The sequence below is a fragment of the Leptonotus elevatus genome, chromosome 3 (assembly GCF_054856555.1).
Source record: "Leptonotus elevatus isolate MCC_2025b chromosome 3, RoL_Lele_1.0, whole genome shotgun sequence".
Taxonomy (NCBI): Eukaryota; Metazoa; Chordata; class Actinopteri; order Syngnathiformes; family Syngnathidae; genus Leptonotus; species Leptonotus elevatus.
Window position 1 is genome coordinate 25,323,554 of NC_141241.1, and position 19,951 is coordinate 25,343,504.

Consider the following 19,951-nt stretch of genomic DNA (forward strand, 5'->3'; position numbering starts at 1 on the left):
ACACTTACACTACATATTTCCCGTAACAGCCAGTACCCTTCTTAACTCGTGAAATTCTGTAATAAAATACCCACCACCCTTTCACACCAACATCTTTAAAAATGTATTTGTTATTATCTTATAGTTGTCTACTCTTATATTAAAGCTAGTGTAATAATTAATATATTACAGGTTAATAAAAACAATCAAGTATTTGTGTTACTGTATGAATTTTTGGCGCAACAACAAGTGGTGGATTTGACACATTGGTTGTGGAGGGGATGGTGCTTGTTGTCCTCGGCCAGGTTCAGATTGTGTTGCTGTGGGAGTGTTGCTGTGGCAACTGTTTAGTGGAATGAATTTGAGTGTTCCAAGTTCCTCTGGGATTTCGGGAGGCTAGCAAGCAAGCAAAAGAACTTATGTTTGAGTGTAAATCAGTGTTGGCTGGAAGTGCCTGGGTGACCTAATACGCATCTGGGTGTGCTGGAGAAACGTTCCACTTCTGTCTCATTCCAGCTGCTGGTGAAAATAAGATCAGAGTGATACATATTCAACATTTGCATATTCTACTTGAACCAGGAACAATGATTCCAAAGCTCAGTGTTTAGTAGGTTATTTTTATGTCAAAGTGTCGTTTGATACTATAAACCACTTTTAGTTTAAAAGTGTTGTTCATTGTTGGACATTTAATAATGCCCAAATAACTGCATTGTGACTACAGTTCCTTTGTGATAAACCAATCTTGCATATCATCGTGGGGGAGTCACATGACCCCTTTTGTTCAGGGAGGTTGGGCTCAGTCAACACTTGGATGAAAACCTCATGGAGGGAGGGGTGAGTTGCTGAACATAAAGACCTGAGCATGATGGGCAGTACAGAGTTAGAGGACGAAGGGAGCAACTGCAGGAACAATATTCCTGAAGCGGAACCAGGATACAAGCTGGAGGCGACAAGCGTATCAGAACTGAAAAAAGGAGCAGGCCAGTCCACCATGTCACAGTCCATCAGAAGAAGAAGCTCCATCAGGCAGATCCTGGAAAACCTCATCCAGTGAGAAAAAAAATCTTATTCTGTTAGAATGACATCTGTAAAATATTATTTAAAGCCTACTATAATGTTCTCATTTTTTTAATCACTTGTGCTTTAAGTTTAAAAAATAATGTGTATATATAAGCTATGTACTAATTTGATAATATGAATAGCATTTTATATACAATTTGAGAATGATTGACATCCAGATATATACATAATAACATAAGGAATTTCAAATTGTTGTGATATTGTTAGCTGTTCCTCAGCTTAATGAACAGGTGAGACGCTAAAATGGGCGCCTTACTTTATTCACAGTTTGTGTGAGTCATTAAACACCATGAAAGCTACCATAAATGAACACTACAAGTTCCAAGAGAAGGACCAAATATAGTGAAGCATACAACCGTTTTTTTTTTTTTTAGATCGATTACAGTACCTTGTTCCATTTGCCAAGGGAGATAATTGAAATAAATGACTGGAGCTATGTTTCTTTTTTCTTTAACTACTGTAACATTTAAAGATTATAATGTGAACAAGAGGATCATTAAGGGGGAAGTCATCCCAAAAAGTGTTCTTTATAATAAAATAATATGTTCTATGCAGCCCCACACGTAAAAAAAAAAAAAAATATATATATATATATATATATATATATATATATATATATATATATATATATATATATTGTGTTTGTGGAATACAAATAAAGCAGCAAAATTCGCCCGTTTTTAGATCTGTAACTGTTCGTTACCTGACCTATTAGCAACTGTGATGTCATTTTCCGTAGACAGCAAGTTGCAAAATGGCGGCCGTGGCTCAGGGTGTAGAGACGGTCGTTCAATAACCAGAAGGTTGGCTGTTCGATCCCTGTTATCCACAAGTCATGTGTCGTTGTGTCCTTGGGCAAGGCACTTCACACACATTGCCTTCAGTGCTACTCACACTGGTGTAAGGAAGAGGTGCGAATGTTTGTTGGTGGTTGGAGGGGCCGTAGGCGCACACTGGCAGCCATGCTTCCGTCAGTCTGTCCCAGGAAAGCTGTGGCTACTTAAGTAGCTTACCGCCACCACAGTGTGAATATGTGAGTGCAGGAATTATGTATCATTCCATTGTAAAGCGTATTTGAGTGTCAAGAAAAGCGCTATATAAATCCAATGCATTATTATTAAAATGGGCGACCCCTGAGATTGAAAAAAACAGGCTGATTTTGCTGCTTCATTTTTATTTCACAAACTAAATATTATTTAGAATGCCCCTTTTACATTAATTGTGATGCAATATATTATTGTAAAGAAAATCTTTGGGTTGACGTTCACTTGAAAAAAAGAAATACTATTGCAGAGATGAAAGTGAAAAACATTTGCTTTTGGTTTCTCAAGAATTCAGGATTGTGTTTTTCTGCTCTTCTTTCCGAAGTCAGTGTCATACAAAATAGTGTTTCTCTTTGAGCCCGTTAAGAGTCCAGTTGTGTGCCTTAAAAGAAGTTTGTGTTGTTAGATTGTTGCAGCCTAAAAGGCCTCAAGTTGTAGCTGGTTTTCAGCTGTGATTTTGTTGCTAAATGAAAATGAGAACATATTGTTGCTGCTATGTAAAAAAACACTTGTATCCTTTTTCCCCCATTTTTTTTTTACACATGTGCAATTTTGGGATGTCAGTTTCGTCCCAAAAACATATAAATGAAAAAAAAAGACAAAAATTGACATAAGTGTTTTTCACATAGCAGCGACGATATGTTGATATATTGTATTGACACCTTCTTAAAATAATCGCCTAAGTCTTTTTTTCCGTATTTTTCAGGAAACACAAAAAATGTAACCACCAGACAGTTGATATATACATTAGAGTACCACTCAGGATAACGTTGCAGAGGTGAAACTTGATCAACTCCCACAGTCCAATAGCATGCATGCCAGGTTAATAGAAGACAAGTGATAGTGAAAATGGATGGTTGGCTGGATAAATTCATGAAAATTGATGCAAAATACCGGCAGGGCCTGCTTTACCCATTAGAATCCTGCAGGCACGTGCAGAGGCGGGGCTATTTTTGCCTTTTTGGCACTGATGCCCAAAGTGCCCCTTTGTCCATGTATTTATTTATCTATTTTATATTTTACAAAATAGTTTATGAAAGTAGTTTTGTTGCTTTTCAAAACTAAAATTCAGCGACATAATTGACATGATACAAATTATTATTACGTTATCCTTGGATGACGTCATACTACGAGATGCGCCCCATTCTGCCAGGTCGCTCGCCACTACACCTGCGGTCGGTAAGTTGGTCTCTCTGTTTGTATTTACGTAGTCTCACTCACAGTAAACAAAAGCCAAGGTCATAGAATGCAGAAAACTCAAGCAAAACCGGTCAGAGTAAGGTCCTAATAAGAAACGGGTAGAAATGTGTTCATAAATTAGGGGGACAATGAAGAACCAAAAAAAAGAGAATAAAAAAACAACAATAACAGAGTTTTATCAAAAACAAACCATGTAGCTTGCTGGGATGTGGCAGTTACAGTAATTGTAACATCTACACCTGCAGAAAAATAATAAAAATTGAATGTACATTTTACATAATCGTTTTTATTCATGTAAATTTTTTGTTCATAAATGATTCTTCATACACAAATGTCAAAACGTTTTTATGGGGATTGGCATTGGCATTGCAGACAAACAATAGTTTAATTATGTGTGATTTATTGTTTAGCCATTATTTCAATTAAGAATTTTACAATGGATCCCCCCCACACACACACGTACGCACACACACCCCTACATAGACACTCTCTAACAATTTCGATTAATACCGATACGAATCTATAAATTGATTATTGCAATTTTTTTTCTTTTACTCAAATTTAGAAAATACTAATCAGTAAACTTGTACATGTACAATGTAAGATTTGTATGAAAATGTATTTATCTGAAAATTCAGGCTTATAACTGAGCCACTGCATTTAACAAACAGGTTGCAGCCTGTTTCATGTTTGAACAGCACTGAAATAAAATATTAAGGCTTAATGTTCCATTAATATAACATTCTTCCATGCTTAAAGTGTTAACTCTAACCCAAAGTAAGACATTTTGTTGAATATTTCCATCAAAAAGTGATATTTAAAAATAAATTTGGCCGTATATTGAATCAATTCGAGAATTGTGCACTGTATTATCGCGATATATTGCCGAATCTATTTTTTTTAAACACCCCTAGTGGATAGTGCAGGCATGTTATCATGTGCCCCTTTTTTTTTGTTGCTTTGAGCAACTGCCCCTTAAAGGTCACTGCACGCCCCTGGAATCCTGTGATAATTGCCTGGAAGAGGAAAGCTTGACCAAATATGCAAACATTAAGGCACTGCAATACTTAACATAAATGTCCTATTATCTTAATGTTGATTGTGTTTAAAAATATTACAAACTTCTTTTTGATTGGCACTCTAATAAATACAGGCCCTATGTTTTTCATTATCAGTGCAGTGAGTTTTTTGTCTCCTCAGTGGAAAATGTGTGACTTCACTTCACTCTGTTCTCGGCTCAATGGCGTCTTTTATAGTTGCAATTTCCCTTATGGCAATGACATCATCTGGCAGGATCCCTGAACTCCCAACCCGCTCAGCTGCACTCAAAGTCCACCCCCGCACCCCTACAAGACACGCACTCACACAAATGATTTTCTACTGTATCATGTATTGATATTTTGCTTTGTTTTAACTAATGGTAGCAAAATAATACTTGTAAAAAGCGGTTTACGGCCTCTTGTGGGTTCTTGAATTCAATAAAACAAGGCCTTATCACCCCTGTTTCCGTATTTTCCTCATGGTGGGAATTGTGATGCATTTCAGAGCGATTAATACCTTAATTTACTCCGTCCGCCTCTTATTAACTTCCTTCATTGGCTCCAGTCAGAGATGGCCTACTCATTATTGAAGCAAGGAACATAATGTTGCAACCATCTGGAGTGGTTTAGATGAAAGCCATCTGCCTTCTACTTAAATCCATTTCCTTAACTTATATCATTCAAAGCGAGTCACTTCACGTCAAGACTAAGAGTAGTGCACATTCGTTTGTTTGTTTTCTTTTATTGTATATCAGTGACTGATATTGGTTCAATCATCTGACTTGCACATCCAATGCGGGATTAGTTTTCACTTAGTGGCACCAGGAATATGAATGTGAATGGTTTTCTTTCTTTGTTTTCCTGTGATTGACTGGTGACCAGTCCAGGGTGTAGTCTCTCTTTCGCCTGAATTCAGTTGGGATTGATTTCAGCTCCTTGCAACCCTGAACAGGATAATATTTAAAATGGATGGATGGATGTTTTGCCAACTCAGCCATATTGTACTAAGCAGCCAACAGAGACGTACGGACCACTTTCACCACTAGTCCTATATGGTCATCATCAAAATGTTCCTTTTCTATCACTACTACCTTTCATCCATCCATTTCATTATGCCACTTTTATTCTGTATGCTTTGATAGGGAGTTGAATTATTCTCTCATTTACATCAGAATTCAACCCCCACTTGGCTCACCAGGGACAGCACCAGCTGAGGAAATAGTTCATCAATGATTTCATTTATCTTATTTATTTTATTTTATTATATTGATCTGAAGCGTAGTTAGGAACGTCCTTATATTGAATAGATAGTCTTGGTAATATTTTGTTAAATATACAGTGCATCATAGAAATTAGTGGGGGAAACGTATTAAACTGATTACGGTATAAAATTAAAGAAGAAAAAAACATGATTATGAGACAATATTCTAAACAGCAAGTCTCAGAATCCGCCTTTATTGTCACTGTATACAATACAAATAAATTTGAGGTTGCTACTCCTTTGTGATTATACATTAAAAAAATATACTGGTAATGCAATAAAATGACATGAAATTAAGACAAATACAAAAGTAAGATGTACAATGCAGAAATATTCATGTGTATAAAAACAATAAACTAATGAGTGAGAATAGTAAAACAGTTAATACACCGAAATTAATTCACATCTGCTTGATGATTAAGGCTGTTCTTAGAACAGTTTTATGTTTGTGATTTTAGTGATAGCTCTGGGAAAGAACCTCTCAGTCTGTTAATGAGCCTTGTGTGGCCTGTAACGACATCCCAAGGGTAGCAGCTTGATTAGCAGCCTACTGGGGTGAGAGTGTTCCTTGATGATGTGGCCAGCTTGCCTGCTGAAGTAGCGAGAGCTGGCGACGTACTCCAGGCTGAGCAGAGAGCAAATACAAAAAAAGAAAAGTGCCTCGACACTGATGAATGACTCATATGCTGAATTGAACGCGTCCAAAGTGTTGTTCAGTTTTGTCCATGGTCTCATAGCTTCCATTGTGCAACAAGCTGCCACTAAACGGCGTTTCCATCTTTTCGTTTGTTCTTCTGACGTCTCTCGTTACGCTGCAAAAACTAAAATCTTAAGTAAGATATAATTTCTTAAATTTCATCTAAATTTGCTTATTTTAATTGGACACATTATTTTTTCTTAAAGTGAAATTGTCAGGCAAGATCATTGTGCTTATTTTAATATACTTATTACTTAATTATCTGATTTGATCAAGCTGTCTTGGCATTGAGTGTTAACAGCCAGTTTTAAGTACTGTGAGGATTAAAACAAGCATTTCCCACATTTTAAGATGACAAGTAACCAACATCCATCAAAGGCCTTGAACTAGGGTTTCATGAGTTTTCTTATTTTAAGATTTTGCATAATCTAGTAATAAGATAAATGGAAAAAAATACAAGTATGAAAACAGACGAGTGCAATATGGTTCATTTTGTTGTATTGTTCCTTCTTTCAGTACCAGAAAGAATTCAATTCAATTCCTGGCTAGATCATGACAAAGAAAATGGGACCTGTTACCTCAGACTAAGTTATCCAAGCGGAAAGAAAATACTCATGTATTTTAAGAAAATAGTTATATTTATTACAGCTTGAAAAAAGTAATACTATTACTATTTTCAAGACCGCAGTGGTTGATATGGGCCTAGTATTATTATCTTATTTTTCAAAATCTTACAGGTAAATTTAAGTAAAAATTATTTTTTCTGTTGGCAAATAATTTTGCTTATTCGAAAGATTAATTTTCTAATTTTGCTATATTTTTTTCTTACATTTTCTACAGTCCTTTTTGCAGTGTAACTTGTAAAATGGATGTAGTAAACATCTGTAACTTGCATTCCAAACAAAGTTGTAATTTTCTGATGTGAGGATTTCATCTCTAGAGGGAAATTTTATGAGGTGTTAGCACTGTTGTTTCACAGGTTCTATGTCTGAATCTTTACCAGGTTGTTCACTCTGCTGTTTGCCTAGCAGGTCTGTTCTGTTATTATATTATTTATTGTATGATCTGGGATGCTTACAGGATCTCGCTCTCTTTAACTATTTGTAAAACATTATGTTGACACTGCACTGCAGATGGTTCAAACGCTTCAGATGTGCTATAAAAATCATGAAGTTATTCTCATTGGAACTGACAGTTCTGATCAGTCATACATTTAAAAGGATGTATCAAGAAGCAGTGGACAGCTTTATGTGGCTTCTTGCAAGTTTTCAAAAACACTTGACAAGAACTTTCACAGCTTACTACGACTTATTTAATATTACATATGACCCTAAATGAGGCTAAGCCACTATACAATTTGTAAGAATTTTGTTTTATGTTGGGAAAATAAACTCCTACACAACACTAGAAACTTTCAAACAATACTTAATATCAATTGTTCTTCTGTAAATGTTCCCGGATGGTTGGGTAAAAAAAAAAAGTTCATAGTGCAATTGTATTTTGCTGGCTGCAGGGTGACGGTCCAGCGGAGCCTTGAGGATGCAGAGGAAGTGGAGCGAGAGCGCAGGAGAAGAACCAGAGAGATGCAGAGAGAAGAAAGCAATTCGCCTCACCAGCAAAATAAAACAAAATTTTCAGGAGGGTAAGTCTTGTTACGCTTCAATTTTCTCCTCTGTTCAGTATAATACACGAGCTTTGAATCAGACGTTTTCATGATAAATAACATTGGGGAACAATGTGGGGGGCGGGGGGTGTGGGGGGCGGTCCTGTTGAGCTAGATTTTTATGATGATTAAAACTAAAATCAGCATGCTGACAGTGTTGGGAACGTTACTTTAAAAAAAATTATTCATTACTTGCTTTAAAAAGTAACTGAGTTAGTAATTGAATTACTTCATAATAAAAGTAACTCGTTACCAGGCAAGTAACTATTTTCACTACTTAAAAAATTAAAGTTTTATATCAAACAATTTGGATTTAAATTTTTATAATATTAATAATAATAATAATAATAATAATAATAATAATAATAATTATTATTATTAAGACATGCATGGCAGGTTAATTGAACACTCCAAATCGTCCATAGGTGTGATTGTGAGTGTGGATGGTTGTTCGTCTCTGTGTGCCTTGGGATTGGCTGGCAACCAGTTCAGGGTGTGCCCCGCCTACTGCCCGAAGCCAGCTGGGATAGGCTCCAGCGCCCCCCGCGACCCTTGTGAGGACAAGCGGTTAAGAAAATGGATGGATTATTATTATTATTATTAATATCATTATTATATTTTTATACAAGGAATTCAAATTACGTCCAGGCTATATAGGGTGTTTTTATGTCACACAAATGTCTCACTTCATAATATGACACATCATTCAATAATAATAATAATAATAATAATAATACATTAAAATTGGAGTGCTGATGTATGTTCTACCAATGCCAGTTACTACAGCAATCAAAATAATAATACAAATAAAATAAATACTGGATAGATGGTGATTATGGCACATATGTCATCTATAGGCAATTTGTAGACAGTCCGAGCCAGTCCCTCCAGGATTTCACGGGCAAGGTCCGACAACAACAGTGCCTCTAACTGTGCGCAAATGACATTTTCAGAGCTAGTCACCGCACAATATCTTGTAAGCTTACTTCGAGCCTTGATTCTAATAAATAAATTGTACCGCAACGTATTTCTCACACAATAACTATAACAGCGTTTCAAATATGGGGGGAATAATTTGTTAGATTAGTCTGTTTATGAAAAAAAAATGGAGTTACTTAATGCAGTTAGTTTAAACGCCATTATTCCCAAACACTGCATGCTGATTTAAAAAAAAATGCAGTCACTCTCTTTCCCTAGCACATCAAGTTTTTATAGAGTTTTTTAGATAAGCAAAACTCCACAGATTAGCTGTAGCAAGACTGTAGTAAGTAGTGCTGATTACGATTGGATTCATCTACAGCTACATGGCAACTTGTGCGGTCACAATTGAGACGGTTAAAGGTGTGTGCAGCTCCCAATAGGTCACTATTATCAATATCTCCAAACACAAAGATAGCATATAAATGATGAGGATTAGTGCTGTCTTCTTTCTTTGTTACCATTTGGGTTACCATTGTAAGTTTATGGTTTTATGGAACATATAAACATAAAGAAAACACATTGCAAGTATAAAATATAAGTTGAAGTAAAAAAACAAAAACAAGAATAGGAAGAAAGAAAAGAGTTTATATGTTCAAAAAGGGTAGGAGGAAGTAAAAATGTATCTAGTCCTACCCCTTATTCGTTTTATGTTGATAAAATTATAAGGTTAATGTATTTCAACAAAAGGAAATGTATAAACCTAGTCATATATACAAGTGCACTTTAATATACGCACATTTGACAGCAACATATGTACATGAAATTCATAGGCATATACCATAATACATTTATGAATCATATCCTCATACTCACATACAATTTTCATTACACTCATACAGATACATCAGAAATTACAGCATATATAAATTTTTAACAGCTCATGTCTGATGTAAGTAATTTTTGCTTTTAAACAATTTTTTTCAATTCAGAAAGTGACTGACATCTTTTCAGGTCAGTTCCAAAATGATTCCACAAATCAACACCTTTTACACAAACACACCTTTGCTGAATATTTGTTCTTGTTAGATTTTTTTTGTAGACACTTTAATAAATAGAGAATGAGTTGGTTCTGTATATTTTGATCGATTAATAATTCTTATGGCTCTTTTTTGCAGTTTGAAAACAGGATTGGTATTTGTTTTATATGCGTTTCTCCAGATTTCCACACAATAGGTCAGATATGGTAATAATAAAGAACAATATAATGTGTATAATGATTTCTTATTCAGGACATTCTTAGTTTTAGAGAGTATCCGTATAATTTTTGACATTTTCCCTTTGACATTATCTATGTGTGACTTCCAACATAATTTTTCATCAATAACTACTTTTACTACTATTACTTTCATACACTCTTTCTATTTCAATTGAATTTACCATAATTTTTTACCTGTTGTGTGGTTTGTCTAGTACCAAAAACTATAAACTTTGTTTTATTTAAGTTTAGTGATAATTTGTCATGTCAAACTAATTTTTTACGTGTTTAATTCATATTCCACAGTAGTCAGAAGCTCCTTCAGGTTCAAGTTCTATTTCATTTTGCTGTTGTTTTTGTTTTTTTTTAGTTTTAAGACTTGCAACTATTTCATCTTAGTGTTTTATTTACATACATACATACACATTTATTTCACTTATTTTTTTTTTTTTTAATGGGGTTACTATAGTTCAAAAACTTGACGTGATAGAAAAAAAACTGATATCAGTTGGATTCTGTGCCCCAAAATTTGTTAAAACATCTGTCAGACCTAACACAACTAAATTTGTGTTCCCCAGTGTATTCGTTTGGTTGTTTTTGTTGCTATAATATATCGTTCTCCTTTGTACAATCATAACTTAATCTCGGAGTTTGCTGACTTTTTAATCCAGATTTATTTTGCATCATGAAAGCCTATGATTGTCAGTGATTTTAACACTCACATTTTTTTGTGACCACTAGTCAATGACCTTTTCAATATTATAAAATATTTAAATCTTTCAATTTGTGTCTGGACCAACTGATCGGCATGGGCGTACTTTAGATCTGCTGCTGGCCTATGGCTTGCCTGTTTTGGATATTTGTATTTGTGTGCTACCAATTTTAGATCACTCAATGATATTATTTGCTATTTGTAGATGGATGGATGGATTTTTAATCCAAACCTTTACATCCCTCAGACAACATTTTCTAGATCATGCAGTAGAACCTGGAGCATTAAATGATCTTAGCTTGAGACTGCTTTGATTGGTTTGGTTTTTAGTCAGTCCTCTTCGGTGGATAACAGAAAAGGTTGGTAATTCCATGCAGGAACAGTTGGATTTGGCTGTCCCAGTTAAGACTCGGTGGGGATCTCTGAAAAATCCTGCACCCTGGCTAAATGATGACCTAATCATTCTCAGAATGAGCCGTAGGAAACTTGAATACCAGTGGCGTCGTTCCAAGATGAAATTTCACAATCAAGCATGGCAAAAATATCTGACCACTTATCAAGCCCAGACGTTTGCTGCAAAGTTGGCTTTCTACTCTACCTTGATCAGGAAAGCTTAGCAGAACCCCAAGTTTTTACTTGACGCTGTGTTTTAATTAACACAGCATCAGCATTTTGAAATCAGCGCAAATATTTCTGCACAGAATTGTTTTGTTTATTTTAATAATGTTGTGAGAGTGAACACACCTAACTACCTTCAAAGCCAATGGAAGAGGCTCCTCTCATTCCCTGGTGCACAGTCTTTGACATTGCGGAAGCAGAAATAGATTGTTGGTGTCCATGCAGGAGATGGATGCAAAGTACGTTCATAAGGAAGTGCAAGCAGACCTCCATGAACTGATGATGTAAAGTTGGCTCGGATGAACACTTGATCACAGATTACCGCTGTGTGGACATTTACACCCTGATTGTTGGTTAGAAGGGGGCGGCGGCCTACATCCTTTGATTCACTTTTATGTTTGTGATCATTCTGATTTGAAAGGTAATAAAGTTAGGATTAGCTATGTTAATGGAATGCCCAAGGAGAACAAAAACAATAATTTCAGTCACTGAACTGGTCATTTTATGTATTTACTCGATCAGCCTTCATGTTTTGTTACAGAACATTTAGGTTGTTATTAAAGGATGTTTTTCTCTCTACTTATGTCAAAATCAACTCATATTCAATTTTAGTGAATTTTTTTTTCACTGCTGTTGCACAGGTCAGACGAAGAAGTGAAGCCTCGTTGCTGCTTTGTTCAGGAGGAGGACGAGGGCTTCAGTGATTGGAGCCACAGGTTGGAGAACCGTAATGATCTTGAGCACTTCCGGGTCAAAGAGCAAGAACCTTTATCAACGCAGTGGGAAGCAGGTAGAAATGATGAGAAACAAGAAGATGATGACAAGCAGGAGGGATGGCAGCCAACACAAAGGAGTCGCACCCTGCAATCTACAAGTCCTCCACTGGGGGTAGGCTGCACTTTGAGTCAAACGTTTTCTTTCACTTGAGACTTTTTGCTATTATGGGTTCACACAGCAACTCATCCTCCTCCAGATTTCCTTGTCTTATGCATCTTCTGCCCAACTACTGACAAGTTTTCTCTGACCACATCCATAAATCTCCTCTTGGGTCTTCCTTTTTTCCTCTTACGTCGAGTCAACATTTCCAGCATCCTTCTGCCGATATATCGAGTGTCTTTGTTCTGCACATGTTGCAACCATCCCAGTCTGGCTTCTCTCTAGCGCTGTCTCCTAACCTTCCAGTTTGTGTTATTTAAAGAGCTCATTCTTGACCCTGTCCATTCTCATTAGTCCCAAAGAGGATTCAGGCATCTTTATCCCTGCCAATGCAATTGCTTTCTAGGGTAAAATGGTCATTGCTGCCATCTCCAAATCATAAAAAATGGTTGAGTTCACTTAGCCTTTCCTTTCTCTTTCTATCACAGATCACCCACTTCCACTGATCACTCATAAACAGTCAACCATTCAACAGCATTTCAGATTTGCCTGATTTGACTGTGCAATGCATTTTTTGACTGAACTCACGTTAAACTGCATTTTTCTTACATTTTAGAAAAAAGAAGTAAAGCCACCTTTCTGCACCAAAGTGTTTCTGTCGAATGATCCAAGACAACAGCAGGCCTGCGACCCACCAGCCGAAACAATACCCCGCATGGCGGCTGCAAGGATGAGGTTACAATGTGCTCTACACTCATTATCTGCTTTAGCTTCAGTTACCATGCAAAATTAATCGTACAATAGCTGAAAGTATTCTTATGCTTGTTTGCAGAACACAGGTCAAATTTAGTTTTGTGCATTTGTTTATAACAGAGGTCTTAAAGGTTTGCCCTTCTTGACTTTTGACAAATGTTAGGATGGTTTTCTTCTCTCCAAATGTTTGAAGGTTTCACATTGATGAAACTAAATTATACCAAATTCTCACCAACTTGCTAGAGGAACTAGTTGTCTTTTTAACCACGTCGTACAACCTAAGGAGAGCCAATACACTGTAAAAAAAAAAAATAATAATAATATATATATATATATATATATATATATTAAAAAAATATATATTTTTATTTTTTTATCCTAAAATAACAGAATTCTGATGTTTATTTATTTTTCCTATATTTTTAAAATAGCATTTAATTTTCAAAAATAGACTGTGATCCTATATACTGAATATAAAATAAAATGAAATCACTGTAACTGTGTAAAACACATTATAAAACCTCTTTCTATAAAATAACAGCAGATTTCTGTAATTCTAAGCAATACTATTCGTAATAAAACGTTTACTATATTTCTAGGTAATTTAATTGATTTAAAATGTGAAAATGTTTCTAATTAAACATTTAAAACATCCTGAAAATAAAGCAAAATCTTGTTGAAATTACAACTGCAAACTGTATTTAAATTTTTTGGGGGTAAAACTGTATTTTTATGAGAAGTAAGTAAGAATAAGATTCTGTTATATCACTCTATTTTTTTGGGCGCCCCAAATGCCGGAAATGTCATATACAATCAAGCATTTTCAATATATAATCCAATATTAATGAATATGTAAGTCACCTTGCATGCTCTGAGTAGCTTGAGACAGTAATGTGAAAAGTCCAATTAACGCAAGTCAATTCTATTATTTTGTTGTTTTTCTTAACAGTGAAGGGGTGTGCATGGTGAAGCAAGAGGAAGAAGGTGTGCAACAGATTTTGCAGAAGGAGCAGAGGTCAGACAATAGCAGTAACAGCCCTGCATACGAAAATGACCAAGAGGAAGAGGATCTCAACTTCTCACAGGAAGAGATGAAGGAAAGGCTTGCAGAGTACGAGGGAAGCCAGAAGCTGGCAGAAGAGGTCAGTTTTTAAATATCACTTGACTAAACTACAAATGTGACTACTGCTTGTGTTACTTGCAAATTGCAATATTCCAAGCACTGAGACACACATGTAGATTCTCAAATGTTTTTGATACTAGTAGCTATTCACCAGACATTTCGTTTTAATATGTAATTACCAGCATGGCACAAAAGGGGAATTCTTCTTCTTATTGCTTCCTTAACTTTTGCAATGATTCTATTTTGTGGCAAATCCTAATAAATGGTCCATTCATGTTCAAAACGAGGCCAAAGGATTCTGTCTACATGGTATACCGATACCTGTCAGTTTGAAATGCATACTGTTTGCATATATGGAGTACAAACTTTACTCCTCATAAATTGAAGAACATGAGCTTATTCTTGTTATCCAGCTACATGTCGGCTTCCTAGTTCACTTGATTTGGCTTTAAATCAAAAGCAGTAAATGAAAAGAATGTCCCTTTGGTATAGAAGGTGAATAAATGAGGAATGTGAATTGGCAAAAGTTCAATGAATGACAGGTTTTCATAAGGCTTTAAGTGTGGAATCACATTGTAAAACGTGAACACAGTTTGAGGTATATATAAAAGATGTGTACAAAGGTCTACAACACAAGGGAGGAAGGACATCTGCCATGTGTGGTGATGGGGATAGTGAATGGGTAGTGGACACATATGTTTTTTTCTTTTTTTTGCCCTAAAAAAAATGGTGGAGCAAATCAGCGAGACTGTGAAAATAATGGCAAAGGGCAAGAATAAACACATAAAAGATTAAAATGACAAATGATCAAAGCTACATTTCAACAATGTAATTTCTGATTATTCATCAGTTTTATTTGTTGGATTTGTTGCAGAGGTCAAAGGGGGAAGGATGCAAGAGTGATGAAGATAAAAACAAGCGGTCTGGCCTTTCTGTTTACAGCAGTGAAGAAGATGAGACGTTAAACTGCTATGGAGCCATGAGCCCAACATTCAAGGTATGGAGAAGAGTAAAAAAAAGAAAAAGAAAGAAGTATAATGTAGATACCAAGAGACCTTCAACGATAAATCAAGGTTGCGGTCCTGGTTGTTATGAGTGGAAGTTTATTGGCCACTAGAGTAGCAATTAAACAATTAGACTGGGTGGGATGTGATTAGCTTTACCTTAATCAGACATATTTGTGCAAGGCACACATTATTAGTCTATAGTAAGGCTAACATTACTTTAGGTTTCAGTATGCTGTTCTGCCATAACTGGATAAGCCATCATACTAAAAAGCTATCAAATGTAACTTCTTCTTTGGTCAGCAGGGGGCGACTCCAGTGTTTGTGTGAAAAAGTGTGTCAATGGAAGTAGGCTAGCCATAAAATGATTTTTCTTGTCACTGTGACTTGATTAATTTTCTTATAAGTCTCATAAACTATGGCTATGGCCAATACAGAAAGATCTTGGTTGGTAAATGATGTTCCAGTTCAATGAAATGATCAAATTAAGCAGGACCAATAGTATGTATGGTTTTTGCTGTTGAGTAAGTCAATTGATAGTAGTATAAATGATTTTTTGTCATGTGCAATATATCTTAGTATATGTAAATTCATGTAATAAAGTGTTTCTGTCCATGACCATGTTCATGTTAATAGTCACAAAATATCTCCCTCATGCTGTTTCCCTCAACAGAAACTCCTCATTCAGTTTTACCCAGTAAGTCCCTTTTACTTCCTCGTATAGTTGTGGGATGAAGATGGTGGATGGGTGTGAATGACCTGATTTGTCAAAAGAACTCAACACAAACATGTCTTTCTCATGTTTTGGGTTAATGATGTCAACCTCCTCCAGGTACATGACAGCATCTTTAATTGCACAAACATCCTGCTAAACAGTTTGTTCAGATGTAAGGGCCTCATGTGATTAAGTGAAACAGAATCTTGTAAACATGTTCCTTAGTGAACCCAGATGTTGGATAGTCCATAATTAGAATCGGAAACGCTCTTTCCTAATTCACATTAATCAGCAAATATAAACATATAACAGATCTGTAATAGGATTCTGTTTAATATCAAATACCGTTTGAGATTCCATGTCTGGCTGAAAAATAGTATTGCACATCACCAAACTTTGGGGTTAGCATATATATATATATATATATATCAACCAGTTCAGGGTGTACCCCGCCTACTGCCCGAAGCCAGCTGGGAGAGGCTCCAGTGTCCCCCGCGACCCTTGTGAGCGGTTAAGAAAATGGATGGATGGAGATATATATATATATATATATATATATATATATATATATATATATATATATATATATATATATATATATATATATATATATATATATGTATATATATGTATATGTATATGTATATATATATATATATATATATATATATATATATATGTATATGTATATATATATATATATATATATATATATATATATATATATATATATATATATGTATGTATATATATATATATATATATATATATATATATATATGTATATATATGTATATGTATATATATATGTACTTCAGGTGATCGCTCAAATTATTAATTGGATTTAGAGCTTCTTGTATATATATATGTATATATATATGTGTATATATATATATATATACATATATATATATATATATATATATATATATACATACAAGAAGCTCTAAATCCAATTAATAATTTGAGCGATCACCTGAAGTGGGGTGTTCACCTTAGATACACTTCAGCTAAGTCAAGGAGTGTTATGCTGATATACAACTACCTGGTAATTATTGAAACGCTATTAAAAAAATCTAAATGTGCAGCAACAACAACGTATTAGTAAAGTGTCTGCAACGTACAGTATATACACACACATAGGCACCATCTGATTTGTTGCCATAACAAAGACAAATAGTGCAACAGAGCTTAGCATTGACATGCATCTCAGCACATTGTGTGTCTCTGTACAGGATGAGGCGAAGTGCAGAATACCGACAGACGGTAAATGTGTGGTAAGTTGGGATCAAATGTCTTCACTGGCTGACTGTTCATGTTTATATGTATTACTGCTTTGCACTTCTGTTATTTTTTGTATTGTCCTCATTTTCACAAAACACTTCCACTTAACTTTATGTGATAGTGTTGCTGCATTCGTCTATACCAATTAATCGTCTTTTGTCACATTCCTTCAGATTACCGAGCGAACAGAATCACTTAGAAAGAGGTGAGTCCTGTGTAATCCTACAACATGAAAATCCCTACAGTTAACTGGGAGGTTGGAAAACAGTAGTTTCTGGAAATCAGTGTGAATAAATGGGAATTTACAGGAATTCATGTGAACCAACACACAATCTAAAGGAATTTAGTTTACTCTAACAGGGAAATTAAATGAAAATGAAACATCTCGTGACCTATTCCACACGCTGTCCTTCCGGTAGCCTTGGTAGCACCGTTTGCCCGAAATGTAGTGTGCCATGGGATTTTGTTGATTTTTTTTTCTTCCAGATTCAAATCTTCTAGTTTTCTAACAGTTTATCACAGCATCTGTGACAGGCCGTGGGAGTTGCTAAAATCCAGAGGTTCAAAGGTCCCACATGGTTAGGACTGCAGTTTAACCATGGAAGGTTTCCTTCAAATTCAAAACGTTCTGATGGGCCCACCCACGTTTGTCACATTCTGTCAAAGCTTTGTATGGATTAATCACAGCTTTGGAGCACATTTCTGGTCCCGACAGTGTTGAATAAAGCTCTTCATCAGGGCTATTGCTAATATTGGTTTTCTGTCAACAACTAAATAATTAAGCCATCTCTTATGTAAACGGCAGTTTCGATGAAGTTGTAACCCCAAAACGTTTTGAAGGGCCAACAAAAGGCTAGGAAAATGCTTAAAAAATATATGTTTGGAAACCTATATTCCACAGTTCAACACATTAATTGGAAATAGGTGAGTGTTGTTAGATTAGGCTTTTTAATGATTAGATCGGTGACGTGAGCTAGGCCGTTGTGTATCTTTGACCTATCCTGGTTTGGCGGCTTCCTATCGATCTGCACTCTAGCACACTTATCTAGTTGAAATCAGTTCAGACCATCATTGTCCCATAGGCTAGGCCAGGGGTCGGCAAACTTTTGTACTCAAAGAGCCATTTGGGAGTGCCTCCTAATAAAAATAAAAGCCCTCTGAACCACAACCCTTTGATATCATATTATACACACACACACACACACACACACACACATATACACGTATATACATATAGCAAAATAATTAATTTTTTTCTTGTACCAAAAAAGCATTTTGCACTTGGTTGATGCTTAATTTCAGATAAATACTAGTGTCTATTTGAGTACCGCTACTCGTATTTAAGAAATAAAAATACAAACTTACCCAACCGCACTAAACGAAAAATGCAACGCCACAGATCCCATTGAGAGTTGTATACTGGATTGTGCGCTTCAACTGCCCTCCTTGTATTTAAAGGGAAAGTCAACCTTAAACACTTCTTAACAATAATATGTTATATGTGACCCCACTAGTGTAAACATGACATTCTGATTAATATTACATTTGAGGAATATGAGTTATGAAGCAAAATCCATCCATTTTTATCCATCTCAAGGGGCGGCCATTTTGCTACTTGCTGTTGACTGAAGATGACATCACAGTTTCTTAGGGCTCTGGCTACAACCAATCACAGCTCACCTGTTTTCTAAAGCTGAGCTGTGATTAATTGTTACCTGAGAACTGAGGATCTGACAAAATGGCCGCCTTCTGAGATGGATCAAAACGGCTGGATTTTGCTACTTAACTCTTATTCCACTAATGCAAAAACCTAAGCAACTGTGATGTCAATTTTTTGGGTTTAAATTGGTATAGTTTGTTCAATATACTTCATATGTGTTATCAGCATTGAGATGGCACTAAAATTGGCTTCAAAGTTGCACCAAGAGGCGTCATAGTCATGCTAATGTATTTAATATTTGTGTGATGCATTTACTGTAGTTGTGCTGATTGCATAAACTTGCAGATAGAAAAAAAAACAAAAAAAAAAACAAGGTGAGGCGGGAAGTATTCTGCCTCACTGTAAGCCTTTTTCTTGTCGTAAAGAAAGTTTGAACATGTTAAAAATTTGACCGTGACAACAAAAAGGGTTTGAGAGTATAAAGATGGTTTGAGAGAGTGTGGCAAGAGGCTTTGCAATGTTTTGCAACACTGAAGGAAGCCTGCCATAAAAGCAATACTTGTGCACACCCTCGTAAGCCTGCGCTGTTCAGTGTTTTAATTATGTGTAATGTCATTATTTGATGTTCAGTATAAAACAAAGCTTGATATTTCCTCTTTCTGTTGAAGCTCCAACATCAAGAAGAAGATTCCACAACCACTTTGTATTTCCAAGATTGACAAAAAACTGCAGCAGTACACGCATGCTCTTGAGGTAAACATGCCAAGAGTGTAAATAGACTGAGACCAACATTAGATGTTTGTTTTCATATAATCTACTACAATATGTTTGACTGTGTGAAGTCCCAATTTTTGTCTGCTAATTTTTCAAGGACCAAATTAATTCTTCACAGATTTCATCCAAGGAATGCAAGACAACGAGTCCAGTCCTGGTGGATGTGATAAGTCCACTTGCCCACAAAAAGAGTCTTTTTGAAGCTGGAATGGAGTCGAACCAAAACACTCTCTCAAACACATCACCAAAGGTCAACTAAAAGTCTCTTTACAAGATGATAGATACTAAAGGGC

The 19,951-nt window shown here is 35.6% G+C and overlaps 1 protein-coding gene across 1 annotated transcript in view; it reads left to right on the plus strand.

The window, feature by feature from the left end:
• The first annotated feature begins 814 nt into the window (after nucleotides 1-814).
• LOC147177542 (uncharacterized) overlaps nucleotides 815-19,951 on the plus strand; it is a 31,575-nt gene continuing 12,438 nt past the window's right edge. Inside the window, exons 1-11 of the mRNA XM_086071832.1 lie at nucleotides 815-1,029; nucleotides 7,814-7,942; nucleotides 12,111-12,357; nucleotides 12,962-13,080; nucleotides 14,048-14,240; nucleotides 15,096-15,218; nucleotides 15,899-15,922; nucleotides 17,176-17,217; nucleotides 17,398-17,429; nucleotides 19,553-19,637; nucleotides 19,777-19,908. Coding sequence (XP_085927958.1) covers nucleotides 842-1,029; nucleotides 7,814-7,942; nucleotides 12,111-12,357; nucleotides 12,962-13,080; nucleotides 14,048-14,240; nucleotides 15,096-15,218; nucleotides 15,899-15,922; nucleotides 17,176-17,217; nucleotides 17,398-17,429; nucleotides 19,553-19,637; nucleotides 19,777-19,908 — 1,314 coding nt within the window. The 5' untranslated portion in view covers nucleotides 815-841. The remainder of the gene's footprint in view (nucleotides 1,030-7,813; nucleotides 7,943-12,110; nucleotides 12,358-12,961; nucleotides 13,081-14,047; nucleotides 14,241-15,095; nucleotides 15,219-15,898; nucleotides 15,923-17,175; nucleotides 17,218-17,397; nucleotides 17,430-19,552; nucleotides 19,638-19,776; nucleotides 19,909-19,951) is intronic.